This window comes from Lonchura striata, chromosome 1, assembly GCF_046129695.1.
Source record: "Lonchura striata isolate bLonStr1 chromosome 1, bLonStr1.mat, whole genome shotgun sequence".
NCBI classification, from domain to species: Eukaryota; Metazoa; Chordata; class Aves; order Passeriformes; family Estrildidae; genus Lonchura; species Lonchura striata.
In genome coordinates, this window is record NC_134603.1 from 96,177,293 (window position 1) to 96,199,117 (window position 21,825).

The 21,825-nt window shown below is 41.2% G+C and overlaps 1 protein-coding gene across 3 annotated transcripts in view; it reads left to right on the plus strand.

Annotated features, from left to right (window-relative positions):
* Positions 1-980: 980 nt before the first annotated feature.
* The window catches only part of WRNIP1 (WRN helicase interacting protein 1), a 28,623-nt gene continuing 7,778 nt past the window's right edge, over positions 981-21,825 (plus strand). For all 3 annotated transcript variants that reach the window (XR_013340694.1, XM_031503725.2, XM_077786016.1), the window contains exons 1-4: positions 981-1,460; positions 10,002-10,193; positions 11,183-11,427; positions 18,021-18,253. Coding sequence is in view for 2 of the 3 variants with exons in the window: in XM_031503725.2 (XP_031359585.2) it covers positions 984-1,460; positions 10,002-10,193; positions 11,183-11,427; positions 18,021-18,253 (1,147 nt within the window). In the remaining variant the exon portion in view is untranslated. The remainder of the gene's footprint in view (positions 1,461-10,001; positions 10,194-11,182; positions 11,428-18,020; positions 18,254-21,825) is intronic.

Here is a 21,825-nt window from a genome sequence, read left to right on the forward strand (position 1 = left end):
CTTGCCTGGGACATACTTTCCTCTACTTTCTGGGTCACCTTCAGCAAGCCAATCACTCACTTCAAGCAAAATATCTTGATTAATGAACCACATCTTCACTTACACACTCGGAGACCACACATGTCAGAAAAGCACTGCTTAGCTATAAGCACAGGCAGTGCATACCTGTGGTCCTCATGCTTTTTCTATCCTATAGCAGCAAATCAATATATTTGCATTATAAAAATATAAACAATGTAGTAATTATTTCTAAAACTGATCAGGAATAGAAATGGGCAGGCAAATAGGCATTAGCTGAAAAGTAGAACCCACAAACACCTCATTTCACTTCCAACATCTGAGTTTAGACTGTAATCCCTTCAGTAAGGACTAGGTTTACATGATGAGCTGTAAAGCACTTTGCTTCAAACTCAGTTCTTTGGTATCCATCATCAGTTAAAAAAAAAAAAAATATTTCTGACCTGTTGGCCACTTTCTAACCAACCATTTTCAAAGTTTAAGCCTGGGGGTACTGTTAGGCGGTAGCCAGACTTGTTTACCTCCTAATACGGCTGACATTAGACTGACCTGAATTTTACAAGCTGGGAACTATTATGTCACGGTGTATAATTAAACCTAAACATATACTTTAAGAAAGAAAACAAGATGTAATGTGGAAGGAATTACCAATGGGTCAAGTTCGGGTCGTAAATTAGGATGCGAATGGTACCTCTTTACTGTGCCCATCTTCGAAATACAACCTGCCCTTCATTCTGCATAACACAAGTTCGGGTTTGAATCTCATTTTTTTTTTAAAGTAATAATTTATTGATGGTTTTTCCACAGAGAATGACGTTTTCACGTATTTCAACGAAAGACCAGGTGGACTCGGAGCGCAGAGGCGGCGGCGATGTCGCTCAGCCCCGCGGGCAGGAAAGCCCGGGCGGACTACAGCTCCCGAAGGGCTGCGGGCGGCTCCGCTTCCTGCCGCGCCGCGGGAGCCCATGGAGCCGGCGGAGGGCGCCGAGGAGGAGCGGCCGGTGCAGTGCCCCGTGTGCCTGCGGGAGCTGCCGGGCGCCGACATCAACCCGCACCTGGACCGCTGCTTGCAGGCCGGCGGCGCCGAGGCCGAGCCCCCCAGCAAGCGGCCGCGCCTCGCCGCCGCCCCGCCGGGCGGGCAGGCCGAGGGGCAGCCGGAGGAGGCCCGCCCGGCCGCCGCGTCCCCCGTCTTCTCCCTGTTCCGCAAGGGCCGCGGCGGCGGGCGGAGCGGCGCGGGGCGGGACGAGGCCGCCGCGCCGAGCGGGGACAGCCTGGCGCAGAAGCTGCAGGGGAAGCCCCTGGCCGAGCGGCTGCGGCCGGACACGCTGGGCAGCTACGTGGGGCAGGAGCGGGTGCTGGGGGCACAGACGCTGCTGCGGTCCCTGCTGGAGGCCCACGAGATCCCCTCCCTCATCCTCTGGGGGCCGCCGGGCTGCGGGAAGGTGAGTGCGGCCAGCCCCGCTCCCCGCGGCGGGGTCGGGCCGGCGCTGCTTCACGTGGCTCGTGAGGCCGCTGTTAATTGTCGGACTCGCTGCTTTCTTCGCCCTTTTCTCTTCTTGGTTCCTTATGTTGGCTGATGTCCACTAGTTTTCACTTAAGAGTACAAAAAACACAACCTGCCTCATGAATAAAATAAAATTGGTCCGTCCCCATCAGCCCCGCTCCATGCAATTTGAACTTAGGTTACACAAAGACTCTCTTGCTTTCAGGTAATTCAGATTTTGTGACTCCTAAGTCCGTACCTAAAACACAAGCCGCGCTTTAGTTAATGGCTGAGAAGCTGAAAAACAGCAACACGGAATCTCTAAATAGAAGAAACCAGCAGATTGATACAGAACAATTTGTGAGTACTAGGTTTGTTTTAGCCTGCAAATTCTTGCCCCTTAGAGAAGGCAGCACTGGTGTGGAAGGCAGGTAGTCTTAGGGCTAGGCACTCATCCACCTTCAACCACTTTTAGGCTGGTGGGTCTTTGTGGGATCTGACCACTGCATCTTTGTGTTCTGCCTCCTTAACATACATGGGGCCATCGTGAATCCCCAAAGACCCTCTAGCACAGGATCCACAGTTGTTGTGAGGGAAGGTCCAAAGGAATGCTTCAGTTATGCTTGAGCAGTCTTTTAAGATCTCGCCTTAATATTGTCCTGTTCCATGTATTTCAGATTTGTGGTGTGGCAGGGCAAACAATGCAGTTTTCTCAGTCAGTCTAGTGTGTTCACAGCATTTAGTTTCATGTATCTTATATTTATATAATTTGGTGTGTTGGCTGTGTGAGAGTATATTTGAGAAAGCTGGGATAGGGGAAGTAATTCATGCTTAGCAGAGAAGTTAAGGACAGAGCAGCAGCTTGCTCTTATCAACATACTTAATTGAAAATAAAAGAGACCTGCTATGTGGTATTTGAATAATAATGCTAGTCAATCACAGTAAATAAGGAGCAGGTGTTAGAATTAAATTACTAGTATTAGCAATGATACAGCAAGTTTTTTAGGCTAGATAACATACACCTCAAAATAACCAACTTCGGTAATTGCCGCTTTAAAACAACAAAGTAATAGCAGAAAGTAAGAGCTCAGAAAGAAGGGCTGTTTTTGAAACCTGATTAAAGGGGAGATGGATTGACTGAAGTAAGATGGCCAGAGAGAAAAGTGGAATTCAGTTCTTTGATAAATAGGAATTCTCCTTTCTGAATGCGTAACACATTCAGGGGCTTGCTTCTATATTTTTGTGGTTTCCTGCCTTTTGTTTCTTGTTATTTCTGTCAACAGCATGTGCTTGCTCTTTCTTGAAGCCCTCTTTGCTTAGGAAAAAAAAAAAACTGTAAAAGTGCAGTGGTAGCAAAGCAAAGGCTGCAGAGTAGTCCCTGCAAACTGGCACTGGCTTCAGTGGCCTTTGGATTGTGATCCAATGAATGCACCTGGCTTTGACCATGGAAGTGCTTCTTCATGAGCTTGTGACAGTTTAACAGTTGTGTTCCAGGTCTTCTTTAGGTGGCTTTGAAACCTTCTGAAAGTGTCTTTGAGTAATGGGCGATCTGTTTTATCCCTGTAATGTCATAGCTTTAATTCTCCTTTCATATGACGCATCCTCCTCACCCATATGCTTTACGCATAATTGTATTTAGTAAGCTTGCTTTTCACAGAGCTAAAATTCTGTTGCTCCTCAGTTGTCTGACTTGCATAATTTCTGTGCCTTTTGACCCATTAAAGAACAATTCCACAACTCATCTGTTATATTTTTGTTCACTGAGTACTTATACTATTGGGTAACTTGTCTGCTTTCTAGGTTTTTCCTTCTCAGCAGAGTTTTGAGTGTATGTGCTTTCAGCTAGCTCCTGATGAAATATCCATTATTGGCTGAACCAGAAATTCCTTCTGCAAAAAGTTGAACTTTGCCTTTCTAGGAGGGTGCTAGATCTCAGGCCTTCTCCTTAAATCATATTGTCTGTCTGAGTTAAATATCTGAAACTTCTATTTTTTTCATGGGTATGTCCTTGTAAAATTCCTCTCCTAACAGCTTTAACATGCAAGCAAAGTAGTCTGCCTGAAGATGGAAAAGGAGATGAGTTCTTGCCTGCCTATCTCGATCACTTGCTATTTGAGTTGTATGTATATAATGTGTCTGAGGAAACATTTCATGAGAAAGCAGCTTAAGGCTTGAAAACTTGAAAGATCCTGTGGAGGATAAGTATTCTCACTGCCTCAGGACCTGGTTGGACTGATCAGCAAAAACTTCTTCCATTAAGTACAGTGCTTTTCAGCAGGAAAAACACTAAGAAATAAATGTGTGCTGTATAGTCTCATATGTAACAAGGCCATATGCTAAGCTCTGCCCATCAAAGAGCTAAAATAGCAGCATAATTAGATATGTTGGTCTAAATTCAGAAGTGCTGTGTAAGGTGGTCATACATTTCTTAAACCTCTTCAGGCTCTTGCTACCCATGGAATCTGGTTATTGCAGCCCATCTATGCCTTCTTCCATTTCTACAGCCAAATGCCATGCTAACTGATACTTTTGAAAAGGGTAGAGCAGGACTAAGTTAAAAAAAAAAAAACTGAACATGGAATAAATCATCAGGGCCAAATTTCAAATCAATTTATATATTTTTTAGTCTGGACCTTTATGAAGAATTGTAGTTTAACAGACTTTTTCTAAGCAAGAAGAAAATAATCTTGCCTTTTAAAGTGCTATAAATGTAATATTTCATATTGTAGGTCAGGAGTACTTTTGGAGAATTTTTATCATGAGAACAATAAAGCTAGGTATTGGTGTAAAAACACGTGTGCTATGTAACTGCTCTGCCCAAGTCAATTTTGTCCTTAGTTGCACTTGAATATTCAAGGAAACATCCTCAAAATTGAAAAGAAAAAATGTGGGTATTTCCTTTGTGATCCTATTTTCTTTTGAGTTTCCATCCTCTTACTTTAAGGGAACATGATCTTTGTACCTTGAATCTGTCATCCTAATTACATAGGAAGCCAAAGTGCTCTGTGTTAAAAGACTTTGACTTTTTGTTTGCACTTTTGTCCCTCAGAAGTCTTGAACACAAGACCTAGTTTCCTTCATTTAAGAAGCTGACCAGACTCAGGCCAGAAGAAACACTGCTTCAAAGAGATGCCGTGGTTATTAACTTAGGAACAGTTAGCTTGTTCATACTGACTATGCAAATTTTTAAAGGCCTCTATAAATCCGAGTGTAATGTGAGTAAGCTGTGCTGTGATTTATGGCACCTTAATACAGGGATTTAGATTTTTGCATGTCTGCCATTGGGGCACCAATTTTAGTAAAGAGTTAGCAGGGGGATACAACGTAACTTGAGCACCGAATAATTTTGCTGCCACAGATGAAGTTTAAGCCTTATAAACCTGAACATTCTGTATTTAAATACTGTAAACATTCCCTCTTATGACTGCTGCGTAACAAGAAAAAAATAGGTACCAAGTGGCATGAACCTACTCTTTATAGAAGATAAGACAAAGAGCATTCTTGCATGATTTTTTCAGATTCATGTGTGCACTCTAGTAATAAGATAAAATATGCAAAAAACCCAGTAAGTGGTCTTTGAAGTTTCTATCAAATCTTCTCTGACATTATATTTTATTTCTAGAACTCCCTTATATTTCTTTTCTTTGTTTGCATTCAATAAATGACTTCTTGAAACACAAGTAGAGAGTCCAACACCTATATTGGTGCCCATGTATTTATTAACACTTCCCAGTGCTTCCTGTTTTGCTAATTCAAGTGGTTACCTAACAGGTTGATTGCTTGAGTGTATTTCATCTTCCTTTACTCATACAGCTTGGGCCCTGATTTGGACCATTTGAAGTAATGAGTTCTCTAAATTGATTAGCATGAAACTTTAAACTGCAAATGCATCATGTCTTTTACAGAAGTGTAAACTCAAAAGTCCAGGACAGCTCTGAAAAATGGGTTTGTCTTTGCAGTTGCCTGGGAGCAGTGTTGTAATGCAGTGTGCTTGGTTTTGGTTATGGCAGTCTAAATTAGGAATAACTTGGAGTGGCTCTCTAGGGAGAGCACGCTGGAAGAGAAGATACAATTGTATCCATAAAGCAGTTGGAATGTAAGTACCCAGGTCGGGAATACAGCAAATGGAGATGCGGCTCCATTTCAACAAACATTATGCAATGACCTTGCATCTGTTTATGCTTGGTTGGGTTTGGATTCTGGAAGTGCTGTAAAGCACATGCTGTGTCTCTTGTTCAGTGACACTTACTCCTCCAGTAGTATCTCAGTGGGCTATTTGGGGTTTGAGGAACCAAACAAGATGGGTAAGAATAGCATCTGCCCTTATATAAATGCCAACTGCTGCTACTTTTGATTGTGTTTATCTGTATAGACAGTGTCCCCAGGCCATGTTCACCTGCTGTGCTGCCAATTTCCTTTAGACACGGCCTGGCTTATCTCCTGTGACGCAGTGTGGTACAGAGAACATCCACAGAGCTACATCCCAGAGAACTGCTGCCCTGCGCGGCATCCAGGGATGCTGTTGGTGTCTCCCTCAAGGCAGTGAAACAGAGCACAGCCTTTCCTGATTGCTTGGCAGCCACAATACAGCCCTGCTGCCAGCAAAGGGAGGGTTGATGGTGAAGGGAGGCCATTGATGGCAACACCATGTAAACAAAGATTTAGAAATCCTGGCAAGAATAAAGGAAGAGCAAAAAATAGCCAGAAAGTCATGGTCAAACAGGAGCAAAGAAAATCTGGGTGTTAGTTCAGCACTCTGATAACAGAGCTTAGACCCTACAAGTCTGTAGGTGTAACTTGCCTGTTGTGTTTTGCACTAGACTTATCAGTCATGTTTGTGTCATCCCTGCCACAAGCATAATTCACATTGTGGTTTGCTCTGGAACAAACCAGCAAAGTCACTTGTTGGGGAAACCTAGATGCCAACTAGATTATCCCTGCTCAGGATTAATCCATAATGCGCTGCACTTGTACCAGTCTGTGCCAGATCTGCTTTGGTCACCTAAAATGGGGCCTGGCAGAGCACACAGACTTCCAGACTTCCTGGGAGAACCATGAAGGACCTTAGGCTTCACGGTGTTCTTGATATAATCTAACCCTGTGTTCTAACCCCTTCCCAGTTTTTTCCAGTTCCACTTCCTGAAGTGAGCTAGGCAGTACCACTCTTCATTCTTGTCAGGAGCTTTGGTGAGTTAATGTGATGAGCATGGTTTAATGGCTTGGTACAGGGCTGCAAAAATCAAAAAGACCACCTTTACTTCTGAGCAGGTGGTCCTTGAACATCAACATCAGTAAGACTGGCTTAACTTGTATGAGCTTTTTACTGTTTTCTTCCAGCTGTGGATGTGAGGGAGCATTGACTAATGGCAGTGCAGAGAGGAGAGTTGCTTAAAGATCATGCTTAAAGAGTGTTGCCCAGTCAGGGAAACTTCTGGGTATACAGAAAATTCTTATCTCCTAGTACAAACACCCAGCTTACCAAACAACAAATCTGATTGACTTTTCTACTCTCACAGTGCGAGGTGTGTGGAGCCAAGCATGTTTTGTGGGTTGCTTTTGTTTTTTCCATAACTTGTATCAAAGCCTAGAAAAACAGGTAGCATAGTTGTTGTGAGCGAGCTTGTTTGTTTGGGGTTGGTTTTTTTTGTTTGGTTGGTTGCTGGCTGTTTGTAAATCTGAGATCTTTTCAGCCACTGGGAAAGGATATTCTCATTTGGGCTGACACAAAGCAATAGGTACAGGATGGTGAAGGAGAGTTTCAGTAGTTAAGTGTTTGTTCTGTGTGTAATGCGTCTGGAAATAAATGACCAAAGGTGGAAGTTAAGTGTTATTCATTGATGAATAATGGTTCAGAAGTTTCTTGGTGAATATATGTCTGTTTCAGATCAGCTTTTTATGATGTCACTGCTGTAGTTTGTCTAAACATGTAGATCAGTAAGATCTCACAGTATTCAGCATAAAAGTTGAGATAATAGGTACAAGTTTGCAGAGTTTAGCATCATAGTAGAAGAGAACTAAGAATGGTTTCTGGAAGGGGCGAGGATATTACACTGTGAGCTTTGTAATGATGTTCTTTTTAGTGAAGTTAGCAAAAGGTTAGTTTGCAGGAGCACTGGATCACTTCTATTCTTAATTTGTGGGAAATAATATTCCTGCTCCTACACATAAAGAAAAAAAACATGAACTAAATAAGAAACACCTGTATTATAAAAGGAGCACATTATCAACTTGTTTGGATTTCCTTTTTCTGCCTGTTAACGCAGATTCTGATTTAGGGGTACTTACAGTAAATTGCAACATCACTGTCACTATTTTAATAGATTTGTTTTCCGCTGTAAGAATAAAACTTCAAAATTTATTTTAGATGATGAAGGATAATCAGTGTGTTTTTTTCTGCTTTATTGCATATCAGGTTTCTAATATTCTTCTTGTCTCTTAAATACATTGCCCATGAGGGAAACTAGCATATGAGTTAGTTGTTCTGTGCTAGTGCCTTCATACTTAAGTTTCTTTGCTTATGTGAATTCTCCACTAGGTTATGTGTTTCTTTAGTTTGTACCCTGAAGTAACAAAGAGGGAGAAAACTGTAGCTTGAGATGGTAGTACAAAAAGCAATATAAAAAAAATTGAACTCAAGGGAAGTCTTTCAGAGAACCAGGGAAAGTTTTACATCTGTGATAGGCAGTTTGACTTGCTGAATGATTGATTGTGCAGAACAGAAGGAAGAGGCTGTGAACATGCCTGTCCTTGTCAAGCATTGCATTTGAAAGGCAATGTATGTTATTCTTATTGCAACCTTTGGTGACCCACAAGTTGGCACTGGGGAGAGGTATCTACTGGCTGAGATCCATGCAGCAGATTTCAAGTTGATTCTTGGTCTAATGGTAACTTTCAAACAAATCTCTTTGAACTTTTTTCCCTAAATTAGAGTTGGAAATACAGACTCCTGTGCATGTGTTTAAAACAAAGTCCTTACTGCTTTTTTTGTAAATAACAAAACCCTATGAGTGATGGCCAGGTTACAATGTCCAAGTGAAGCTACAAGAAGAGTGGCTGCTTTACTTTTTTTCTTTGTTCTCTCACCACTGCCACTTTTAGAGAAGGAAGAGGTACATTTTCCTTTTTCATCCCCAAATTTGATGTATTGGTGTTTCTGTGCTTTCAGAGATTTTTATGGCATGGATATATCCTCTGAAGTTACATTCTGAATCAAGACCCTTTTGTAAGGAAACATGAATATTGGTTTTAACTTGGTAGCTCAGTTTCAAAGATAGTTTTCTTTTGGTTTTGGTGGAGTAGGGGTGGAATTTGCTTATTTGTTTATTTTCTCAGATCTTTCTAATATCTGTCAGCTTTGCTGCAAACACTTTCCAAGTGTCTTTCCAGTCTTGTCCTTTGCAATGATACAAGTTGGGGATGGGCTGGTTGATGGAGCTCCAGGAAGAGAGGAAGAATCAGACATGGGATGTGAATCTTGTATCAGGACCTGAAATGACACCACTTCTGAAGGCAATCAGGAAGCCCTTACTAAAAGTAAAGCAAGAATAAACAACAGTATATCCTTCTCCTTAGCCTCCCATTTTCTAACTTGGGCTGGTTGCAGTTTTTCAGGGACAAGGAGATCCATTAAATGGACAGAGCTGGGTACTGCAACACCGTTGGTAGCCAAGTGGTAGGTGCTGGTTTCTGCAGCCTCCCTGCAAGAGGATCAGGTTGACACCACCTGCTGCTTTAACCTCAGCACTTAGAATATCTTCTGAGGTGGTTTTGTTGGCACCTGTCCCAGTCCTCATCTGCTGAGGCTCTCCTGTCTTCGGTCTCCTTTGGATCCTTCTCTAATAAAACAGTGAGCTTGAAGGAAGAATCACCCGTTTTCCCTGGCAGTACTTTCAAATAGAGATACATTCTCTTTGGGGCATATACCTGTGTTTACTAAGGGCTGTGAAGGAAAGTCTCAAAATCATGTCTGTGATATGTTCCAGTGTAGTAAATCTACCTAGGAGTTTGGTGGAGGTTGTGTCTGTGGTTTGGTAGGCTAAGTGAAACTATAAATAAAGTTGAAGAGGTTGTTCATAAGGACTAGGCAGGTGTCTTGGGGTAGTCCAGCTCTTTATCCATTAACGTGCTCCACAAAATAACTGCACAGGGAATTGCAGTCAGCCCGTCTTCTGTGACAGAAATGTATTTGGCAGAGAGTTCTTCTTCCGTGACAAAGAAGACAGCTGTCAGTGCTGTCCTTTTCAGTGCTGAGGCTCACTGGGTCTGGTACGTAAAAGTGCAGGCATTGGAAATGCAGCAGAGGAATTGGCAGCTACCTCTAGCAGGAAGTTTTTAAGTCTTCTGTGCCCTAGAATAACGTGAGCTAAAATGCCTTAACTCTCTAAACTGTCAACACTGTCCCTATGTCCAAAATATACCTTTGTTCTTTACATATTTCTTTCAAATTGGTACTTTGTGTCTGAATTGATTTTTACAAAGCTTTCTCCTATTGCTGTTTCAGACTACACTGGCACACATCATAGCCAACAGCAGCAAAAAGAATGGCATGAGGTTTGTGACACTGTCAGCCACAAGTGCCAAGACAAATGATGTTCGAGATGTCATCAGCCAAGCCCAGAATGAAAAAAGGCTCTTCAAGAGAAAAACTATCCTCTTTATTGATGAGATCCATCGTTTTAATAAATCTCAGCAGGTATTGTACTACGCTGCTTTTTTAAAAGAGCCTTTGTCAGCACTTCTGTAAAATCTCCCACTTTGCCTTAAGGTGATACATTCCTCTGGGCTTTTAATTTCAATGTTAATACTTTTAGTAGATGAATTTGGGAGAAACGTAAAAATTAAATTCCTTAGCTAACTTCCAACCAGCATTTAATTACTGTGATTCAAGGCTTTAAACAAAAGACTGAATTATACTTATAGTTGACTTATGTGCCAGTCTTTATATGATATTTTTATGAGACTTTATTTTTGCAAAGTCATGTTAGTAATGCTTGCTGCATATATCTTCATTTCAGCCTCCATCTGGGGGGTAACATTCTGTATTACCTTTACAAAGGTCTAGAATGTGAATGTGCCAAAGGTGGTTATTTTAATGTTGTCCTCTCTTCTGTGTGAGAAGAAATAAGTCATGGCATGGTACTTCAGGATGACACTGCAGCCATCACTTGGGCTTTTTTTCTTTTTCCATTCCTAGGTATAAGATTTTTTTCAGTTGTGCCATGGAAAGCTTGAATTCCATACTACAGAAATACTACTGTATTTAAATTGAACTATTCTGTAATCTTCCTGTAGTTTTCTGAGTACAGAATTAGGCAGGGAATTGTAGCCCTAAAGTTTGATTCAAAGTGTATTTAGGAGTAGCCTCGCTGTTATACTTGATAAGGCAGTTTCATGATTTCTTGTATTGCCATGCAATAAACCAAAGTCACACAAACACAAAATTTGCAGATTTCTTTACCCTATTCCTTTTGCAGTCATTTAATATTAAGGTGTTGGGTGCATGAAATTAAATCATTTCTATATGTATGCAGATGAACTGCCCTGCCAGTGTGGTTATTTATCATATCAACAGGGTACCTAAAGTCTCACAAGACACAAAAAAAAAAAGTAGCCTACTCACATGGGATGTTTCAGGTTGTCATTGATTGAGATCAGCTTTTTCTGCTTCCCTCCCATGCTCAGGACACTTTCCTTCCTCACGTCGAGTGTGGGACGGTGACTCTGATAGGAGCGACCACAGAAAACCCTTCCTTCCAAGTCAACGCCGCGCTGCTGAGCCGGTGCCGGGTGATTGTCCTGGAGAAGCTCTCGGCTGAAGCGATGGAGGCAATTCTGATGAGGGCTGTCAGGTTCTTAGGGCTCCAAGTATTGGGCCAGGGTGACCAGCACAGCACCCCTGCGACTGACAGCGGCAGCAAGAGCTCGGAGTGAGTACTTTATGGACTGCAGGGTGTTAACGTGCACAGCCCGAGGAGCTGACTGCCTGCCAGGGAGAGAATGAAGCAGTTGGGGGGTGGGAAGAGAAACCCTAGCCACTTCTGATAGTAAAGAAAAGAAGTGGCAGCATATGGCAGGGGCGGGGGTGACAGGAGAGAGAGAATTCAAAGCATTGGCTCTCTCCATCCAAAACATAATCTTACCGTCTGGATTAGGAGAGAATTTTATACTTGGATCCGTAACTCCTGACTCACCCTCTCAGGATATTTAAATCTGTTCTGCCACAGAGGATTTGCTGTAGAAGCCTGTATCTGGGTCTTTGTCATGTCCTAATGTGTGTTACTTCTTGCTACTGATTGTAAAAGCATCATGTTACCATTAGGTGCTGGATGGGATATTCCTTCTTAATTTAGAAGTGCCTGCCAGGAGTTTGTTGTTTTCCAATAATTTTTTTAAAATAAGATTAGGGAGGATGATGGTGCTTCTGTTCTTTAGTTTCAGGATAAGTCCTCTGCTGTGTTTTAGGATAACCAGTGACAAGAGAAGGCTGTTGCTGTGAGATGCTAATAGATTGTTTTAAGAGAGACTTTGTTTTTCTCTGCTTCTTGATGACAGATAAATGCATATTAAACACTTGAGAAAGTTTTGGAAAAAAACAACATCCAGATTTGTCTACAAGAGATGTTATCTGCCTTCTGAAACAGGAGGCTGGCAAGTAAGAGTAATGCATGGTACTGTTGTACTCACATGCAAGCTATTACACTTCCTTCGTGCTGGTTCTTGGCTGCGCTCCTAGTAATTTACAGTGCATTGGTATGGTGGTGATTGACAGACTGTATGAAATAAATGAGAGGGAATCCACTTGAACTTTACCACAGAATGTAAGCACAAAGAATTGCCAGCCTGAATGCTGAGGTCAGGACAGGTAAGGAAAGGTATTACTTTTTTATTTTTAGGTTACCCTGCCTTACGGTTTACTCATTTGTCATTTTTATGTGTTGTAGTAATGTGAATTTTAGAAGAGAAGGCAGTGCTGCATGTCAGCATTAATGCAGCGGCACAGCTGTGATTGTGGCTACACCCTGACTGGGGTTCAGAGTCTTTCCTTTCTGTACAGGATTAAAGTACAAGGCATAGTTTCAGCTGCAGTTGTTTGGGTTTGGGTTTCGCTGGACTCTCCATGTCTGTAACCTGTAACGATAGCTATGGATGATTTAAACAGCACAGTTCTTCATCAAACTGAAAGAAGTCTGGAAGGCGGAGTGTCAGACTAACACAGTTTCTCCCCATGGGAAGAGAGGGCCACACTCCAAAGGCAGTTATGGGAGCCAAGCCTTTAAAAATAAAAATGGAGGTTTGAACTGAGGAGATTTTGTTGCAGTTGTGTGTCAGGTCTTTCATATCTTTCATTTTGTAATCTGGTGCTGGGCCACAGTTCCTACATTCTGTTGCTGATAAATTCAGATTTTTATAAGCCATCCACCCTCCTGTGGTTCTGGTTTGGATTCCTCATTGATTCCTGCTTCTTGCTTCAGTGTCCATTCTATTTCTGCTGCTTCATTTTCTCTCCACTGCTCTACAGGAGCAACTGTCTCAGCTTTTTACTTGCTTGCCTCTATGGAACAGAACTGTCATTAGATGCAGGCAGGTAACTGTTCATGCTGTCCTAAAGAAAAATGGAAATCACCAATTACAATTGATTTGGTTGTTAATGGTGGTGGTGCTCACCTTTATTCCAGAGTGAGAAAAGGAGCTGTAAGCCCCAAATGGTGGGGCTTTAAAATGCTGTAGAGATCTAGCAGGAAGGCACAAGAGATGTGTACATTGAATTTTGGGTTTCATTTCCCATGTGAGTCTCCCTTTCCAAGCTAAAGCAGTGTAATATGTGCTACTTGGCCTCAGTTAATCACATGGTTTTAGTATCACATCACTTGACAGGATGGCTTACCTAAAAGAGATTTTGAATTAGAAGATGATTCTTTGTGGTCTCTCCTATTACCCTGATGAATAAGGTGAGGGTGAATCTTCCTTAGACTTTACAGGCATTTTCTGTGCTTGGCAAGAATGCAGCCATCCCCAAGTGATTCAATAGATTTCATCATCTGCACTCCACAAGGAATGTATGCTCTACCCAAAACTGTTACCTTAGATTTTATTTCTGGATTTTTCTTATCTTGCTTCCACTACTGCTGCAGGTTTCTGATAAGGTTAGATCACCTGGATTCTCTTTCACTCCACCATGGCCTTTTCTTACTCTAAAGCTGGAGCAACTAGCAGTGGGTGTTATTTCTTGGATATCTTTCTATTTGTTGTGTCATTATGGTTCACAGAGGTTCCTTGACAGTTTTTATGTTAATTACTGGATTTCTTTAGGATAATATGTGCTTTTTGTTGTATTTTCATCAGCATTACTGCCATCTAAGTGCCTCTGAAGTCTTCAGTAAATGAAGCTGAAAGATGGAGAAATAGGAAAGGAAGAAACATAATCACAATGAAGAGAAGTAAGAAGTCAATACTAAAGATGTTTTTTATTGTTCTTTCTGCAATTTTTACAGTGTCAGTAATAGCACAAGCAGTTCCAGGTGTGCACTGATACATTACAGTAGTGCTGTGTCAGTGGTGGAAGAAACCAAATTCTTCTGTTGGCTTTTTATTTTTGTCATTCAAGTGCTGCCCTCTGAATGGTATCTCTAAATGAAGTCAGATAGTAAACTGGATGGTTGATTAATGTGTTTGAAGCTAGATAGCACAGAAGGCACACAGCTGAGGGAAATGGAAGGAGCCCCAGGTTCCTGTTGGCAAGCCCAGATATCATGCAGTTCAGCTTGTTACTGGCTGTATTACAAGTTCTGGCGTGTTTTGAATTCACTGGTTCGTAAATCACAACACTGAAGGTGAAATTCCTTTGGATCTTCAGTGCTCAATACTTTCTTGAAAATTATTCCTTTGTTGGAATATCCATTCAATTTCCTTGCAGGAAATGAGTTGCTGAGGTGAGAGGCAATACTGGAAGAAAATGCTGTAAGGCAGTGAGCAGTGTATACCACACTGCAGTAGTTCAGTTGAAGAACTGTGTTTGCCTGTAAAAGTGTTGGAATCTGCCAAAGAGTGAACATAGTGAGAATAATTGCACTGAGAAAGTAAGAAAGTACTGATTTATATGGCAAAGAAGCAGTGGGTGCTTTATCATGTTTTGCTCAGTAATTTTTTAAATCTTTGATCACACAGGTTCTCCTTGTTTGGGCTTCCTAATATTTACTCCCTGATACTGCTTATACTGTCTTGTCATTGGCTCAAGTGCAGCGTTGCTGTGTGGGTTTAATGGGTAGTTCATCATACATTTCATGTTGGTTCTTGGCACAAATTGTCTCGAGGGTATGGCGATAAAGAGGAACTGGAAGAAGGATTTATTATCCTGTAGTGGTAGTTTTCCATTCCTTGAGCTAGTATATCACCTTCAACCCAGTGAGTGATGGACCTCAGCACGTCCCTTTTGGCTTGTTTATGTTTTTGTCTCCAAGTATCATTGGTTACAAGGTACCAACATTGACCATTGGCATCCAGTGGGTGTTAGGTGTTAATTTTGGAAGTTGAGTAAAATATGGGATTACCCATCTGCAAGCCTATCGGGAGCTTGGAAAGAAGTCAGAAAGCATAGGAGTTATTCTGCCTTGTGGTTCTGATGGGTGCAGAAGTTGGGTAAGCTGGAGGGAGTAGGGCACTTGAGCATCTGGAGACAGGATGGGCTTAAAACTGTGAAACACAAGTGGTTTATGGCAGCCAAGGTATTGAAATAATTGCCATCCTAATTTTGAAATTAGACTCCTGCCTGGTGAAGTTAAATCATCAGAAGATGGAATTTAAGGTCTTAGTTATTCAGAAAAAAAAAATCTCAATTCAGTTTTTCTGAGTATGACTTTTTATTATTTTTAAATACTGTGTGTGTATGGAGCTGAGATTATGCAATAGGGAAGCACTATGTTGTTTCCAATCAGTGATTATCATCAATGTGCTGTGTAAAAAGCTTGTATGTGGAAGTTTTCTCCATTTATTCTTGTTCTTTATCATATCCTGCATGTCATGCTCCTGCATGCATGGACTGGTCAGCCAATACATAATTCATTATTTGGATTGGAATTGCCATTGCTCTTAGGTTAAAAGTGAAATTTCACCATGGAAATGGACAAGTCCATTGCTTGTAACCAGATTTTTCATACTTCCTTGTGAATATTTGTTTCACTTTCTGTAATATAAATTGCTTATGTTGAGTCAACAGAGCAGTTAGAGTCCTATAGTGAAACAAGAGACAGGAATACAACTCAGCTTTAAATTAGGAGATAAATTGCAAAAGTGCTCTGAGGCCTCAACTCTTTTTTGGGAAAGACTGTATTTAGCTTCTTCCAAGGTAGTACCTGCCTTTTACTGCTCTCAATGCTTTGCCTCTACTTGCAGTCACTGCCTGCAGTTATGGTATCAGTGTGAAGAGGCCTCAAGCACAGGGTGTACTTCTCTGCAAGCAGCAGGCAAAGAGCTTAGTCCTTGCAGGTGAAACCTTCTGTCAAGTATGCCCTGCTGGTGTGTGAGAAGTGTGTGCTCAGCATGTTGTACATTTGGGATAATTTCTGTTGAAGGAGGTATTAGCAACAAGATGTCTGCATGTAGTGTGTGCTGGTTTTTTATAAACAGCTTTTGCTTTCCTTGCTGGCTTTTTTAATTTAATGTTTATGAAAGATCTGGTGCACATCTGTGGTGCTTAGGGATGAATGTTGCTTCCTGATTTCCAAGGAGTTTGATGCTTGAGATAATTGACTGGATAAGTCCCTGTGCAGTTGTGTTCAAAGATGGGTGTTTGAAACACCCTGGCAAAAGCGCCACTGTATGTGTGTTAATTTTTTTTTTACTAGATTCATCAAATACATGGGAAATAAGGAGATGGAAAAAAGTCATGATAAGATGCATGTGATGCATCTATTTTTGCCAGGGTGTGATTCCTACTGTCTACTCTCTGCAGACTGGGATTTGCCCCTAGAAGACATTTGTTAGCTTTCACTTATAGTGGTTGATTAAAGATTGCAGCTCTACGAGTTCTTCCTTTTAATGTGTGGCCATGAGAGAACTCACATAATAACAGCTAAATTTTTTCCAGAACCTACAGTCTTTTTCTTTTGTGTGACAAGTGCAAAGTGGTTTGCAAGGAGGAAGAGAAGGCAAGTAATGAAAAGCAGTGAACATGTCTGTCTGGGAACCCTGACACTGCCTTTTTCTACACTATTGGTCATAATAGTAACACATCTTTTGGTAAATGAAGTGCAGGGCTGTTGTGAATCCTTAATTATTTGACACACAAGAGCTTCATAAGAAATGGCCTCTCACACCAAGCTCTATGTGCTAATCCTTACTGATACCTGTCACTCTTGATTTACAGTGCAGCTACTAGAAGTAGCTCAGTTAGGGTCATTAATGTCATGTTTTAATTCCATTAGCTACTGTCTCCAGATCAGTTGCACCCTCTGCCTGGCAGCACCTTAGATGTTACCTTGTCTACATAACTTAGTAGGTTTGAGGGTTAAATCCTCAACAGGGTGCCATGCAGAGGTGAACTGGTTTGGATGTGTCCCAGCAGTGACAACTGCAGCCTAGCAGATAAAAACCTAGAGAAAAAACTTGAGCACTCTGTTGTTCTCACAGATTTTTCATGGACTCACTAGTCTCAGGAGATCGTGCTGCTGCATTTCTCAGGTCTTCCCATCTTCATAGAATCACTGAATAGTCTAAGCTGGAGAGGACCCACAAGGATCATCAGGTCCAGCTCTTAAGTGAATGGCCCATACAGGGATCAAACCCTTGATGTTATCAACACCATGCTTCAATCAACTGAGCTAATCTCAGTGATTTGTTCATTTAGATTATGATTTCAATGGAATTTTGCCTTTTTCACGTTTGTATAGTTCTGGCACACTTAGAACGGTAGATGGCAAGAAGAGTGATGGACATGTATTGGGAAGCAGCTTCTTTCGAGTAAGGTTTTTTTTTGTACCCCAGTGACTAAGTTGTAATACCAAAAAAATGTGGGTTTTACATTGTAAACAATCTTTCCAGTTGTTGCTTTCTAAAGAACAACGGATAGCACCTCTTGTTGTTAGTAGTTCAAAATGTTATGTAATGACTTTATAATTCGCTCTATTCTCTCACCTGCATTTGGATAGCTTCCTACCTTTTTCCTGTTCTTCCACCAAGGAATTTGAAGTGCTAGCAGTGAAATGCTGGTTGAGTAAAACCTTGTAAAGTTCAGCTGGCTGTATCAGAATTGGGCTGTGGTAAAAACCTAACCCTAGTTTTTGTTGAATTTAATGAGATGAGGAAAAATAGGGGGTTAAATAGATCCTGCCCTACATTTTTCATGTGCAATTGTATTTAGCAGGCATTAGAGCAGGAGGAAGAGGATGGGCCCCTGGCTCTGCAGGATGAGTTAAGACAAATCTTAAACCCAGCTGTGTATCAAGAAATCTAAAAGGTCATCTCCAGCACAAGAGGCAGAGAGGAGTGTGATGGGGGCTAAGGGTGTGTGGTTATTCTGTTGCAGATTACCGGTGTACATAGAGGAGAAAGCTCTGAACACACTTGCCTATCTTTGCGATGGGGATGCCAGGACTGGGCTGAACGGACTCCAGTTGGCAGTTCAGGCCAGAGTAGCAGTGGGAAGGACCACTCCTTTGAACACCACTGCCAAAGGTGGTGCTGCAGATTGCATTCTGGTAACAGAAGAGCATGTAAAGGAGGGGCTCCAGCGATCTCACATCCTGTATGACCGAGCAGGTGAGTAACAGATGCAATTTCTGAGATGCAGTGTTCTCAAAATGTGCTCTAATTCCTCTTTCTTCTCCTTTTTTTGTACCAGCTGCTCGAAGTTTGTCCTAAAAGTTACTTTTCCTCTACAGTGTAGTTTAGCTGAAAATTCCTTCTCAACCAAGCAGTGTAGATTAGCTGAAAGACCTATTTGCTGTCCTGAGAACAGTTAGTTGCATGGTGAAATTATTTGTTATGTAAGGTCTATGAGTTTTCAGTGAAAGGGGCAGAAGAATTTTATGGCAACATTTTTCTTGAAGGGGTGGATATCTTCTGTTGCACTTCTACTGCTTTGAAAGTCTTGGAAGTGCTCACATCCATAGCAATATGTTATGTCAAAACCTGAGTAGTTTGCTTTATTTTTAGAGTTGCTTTTTAAGGTAATGAATTCTGTAGCTCACTTAGGGCAGGCCACATAAATTGTATTGCACTTAATGCTTCCTAGTGTGATAACCACTCTTGCTAAATTTGTGACTTGGCAATCTTAGGCATCACAGTAGTTGGCCACTAAACCATTTTATGTTAGAGGGTTAAAAATCAGTATCAGATTAGATGAATCCACTTGAATGCATATGCTAGTTCTTCAGCAACACTTGAATGGCTGTGCAGAACACTATGAAATTATTATGCCAAGCAGCATTTGGAGAACTGATTTTTTTTTTTTTTTTTTTTTGCCACTGTTTCTGATATGCTGCATTAACTGCCACTGTTCAAAACCTGTGATGAGAGGTTTCTTGAGGTTGGTTGCAGCCTTCTTGCTACAAAGAAATAATGATGACTCACTGTCAGGAGAAAGGCAGCTGGGCAGATACTGATCTAATGGCAGCTGAGAAGTCGAGGGCAGGCAGGGGGAGGGAGAAGAAAAATTTTATGAGGTCTGTGGCAGAAAGAGGTCATGATTAGAAGGAAGTGGAAAATCTGATTGGTTCACTGGTACGAGTCTCTTGCACCGTGTAGGTCCCTTGTGTGTTTGCTGTCGCCTTGTGGCCACTGTCACACAGAACTCTTGGCTGTGTCCATTGCTCCCAGCCCTCCTGCACTTTATTGCTCTGGTAGAGATGGCACAGAGTGCCTCTTCTTGAGGCTTGCACAAAGTCTGGGTAGTGAGTGTCAGGCCCTTCACTGATACAGAAATCTTTGTTGCAGAAATCTTTGTTGCAGTTTATTGTGGGTTTTTTTGTCAGAGATTTTCAGAGTGGTGAGAGCAGTGAAAACTCAATTTTTCTGGATTGTATAAATGCCAGAAAGCCTGACACAAATATTGTCACAGTAGCAGGTTGCCCAAGTCTGTGCCTTTTCAGAATTTCTCTCTTCTGTGGAATAGTCAGTGTTGACCACTGACTGTTGACTGCAGGTTGACTGCTTCTGTCCATAGTAGAGATAGTTGTTTGTCCTCTTTAAATACAAAGGACTTTCATATGGCGGCTACTGCATAAATAATTTTTTTTTTTTTTTGGTAGCATGTTTTATCTAACACATTTTGAATCACAGATGTGGTGGTGGGATCTACAGTCCTCTAAAATAAAATGCTTCCGTCATTTAAAGTGGAGGGTCTAATCATGATAGCAGCAACATACATGTGTTGCACGTTCATGTAGAAAGCACCAAATAATTGATTAGTGTTCAGAGTGTAAATATGGACTTCTTACATTTTTTTTGTTACCTTCTGCAAAATTTGCCAAATATGTGTAGTTCAGCATTCTCTTCTGTATTTTCATTAAGTAATCTAGGAAAGAAATCATTCATAATGCAGTTCTTAGGCTGTTGTTCTAATCTATGTGCAGACATGTAAAGAAAGTCTTTGTGCAGATAGTTTATGCATTTTAGCTGGAAGGACAAAGAAACAACTTTAATAAAATTTCACTTCCAGCAGCTGCCTGAAGCCCTTGCAGTTAGAAGGAAACAAAAACTATTAGTCATATTTTAGCTTTTAATTGCAGTTGCTAAATTTTGATCCTTTTAGAAAAATGATGCAGAAACCAAATTCCTTAAAGTTTACCAGCAGATGGGCAGTGACTACTTCTTTTAGAGTTGTATTATTGCCCCTTTCTTTTACAGATTGTATCACTCTGCCAACACTGATTTAATAAGGTAGATGTCAGTAATTTCACTGTCTGTGAGATGACATAATTTCATTTATGGTAAAAACTGGGAATGCATTATGCTGAAGTTAATTTATACTGCAGTCTGGAACACAGTTTTTTTCCTTTACATTCTCTGGAGGAGAAAAGAGAAGGTATCTCACTGTCCTGGGTTTGCTGTCAGGGCAGAGCTTAGAGCCATATGGGCAGGAATAAGTTGCTATTCCATATCATGCACATCATTGCTGGGGTAGGGGACTGGCTTATTTGGAGTTGGATTCCCAACTGGTGTTAAATCACCACACTCACACCGGCTCAGTTTTTTTCTGCTGGATCAGAATGAGAAGTCTTTTTATCTATGCTGTTGGTCTAGTCTTACTTCCAAGGCTTTCTTCTTTCCTTTATCAATGAGCAGTTTGGTGTTTACTTTTGGCTAAGATAGAAAATAATTTGAGATGGGGACTGATTTTAGTTTTCCCCACTGCTTTGTGAATAGGAATTGTTTATGAAACTCAAATGTTAACTATGGTCAGTGAACAAGACCTTTTCTCTATCTTCTACCCATATGACTTGAGATAAATCGGCATCTTAAACTAGCCTGAAAACTCCTCATGAGCATATAAAGCAACTCTGGGCATATGTCAACAAGATTCTTGTATCTGTATATGTCAGACACTAGAAAGCCATCTCTTCTACAAAGCCTCCTGTGTAGTATCTTGTTTCAAAAAGGTATTTGCCTTTGTGGGAGCAGCATTTAAATCAAAATTTATTTTGATTTCAAAAACTCTTCATAGTTTTGAATTCAAAAGGCACCTGGAATACAGCAGAGATAGATAAACTGGTATGTGCCTGTCTCTCAACTGAATTGATAAGGCCCAAACCTGTATATCAGCTAACAGCATAAGAAGGCTAATAAATAAAGGTCTACTAAAGGTTCTAGTTTTTTTAAAAGTGCTTTTGGTATCTCAGGCTATTTATAAACTGTATTCTTAGACAGAAATGTAAGATCTCTCTCCAATGCACATCACTGTATTTTGTCTTTAATTGACAATGCAATGTGATTATACTGATGTATAAGTATTGTCATTGTAGCTCTGTCACCAACACTAACTTTGTAAGGAAGGAAATAAAAAGCCTGAAGTCTGAAGTTCCCTGCAGGTATATATATCTAGACCAAACCTATCTGCTGGATTCCTTCTGCCTCTCCAGCTGGTATCCCCACATATAACACTTTACAGTAGCCCAAACAGCATATAAAAGCCTCCAGCAGAAAAATCTGTGTGAGTGCAACCTCTGGAGATATTTAAAGGCCATCTTCCTTGCTTTTTAAGAGACCAAGAGACGCCTCTTGCAAGAGGATGATGCGAGTTCAGCTGCTTGGAGTTATTGCTCCTGCCTCAAGTGTTATGATGGAGCATGGTACGTGCTGTTTGTGTTGGCTTGAGTGAGGGCTGCATACCA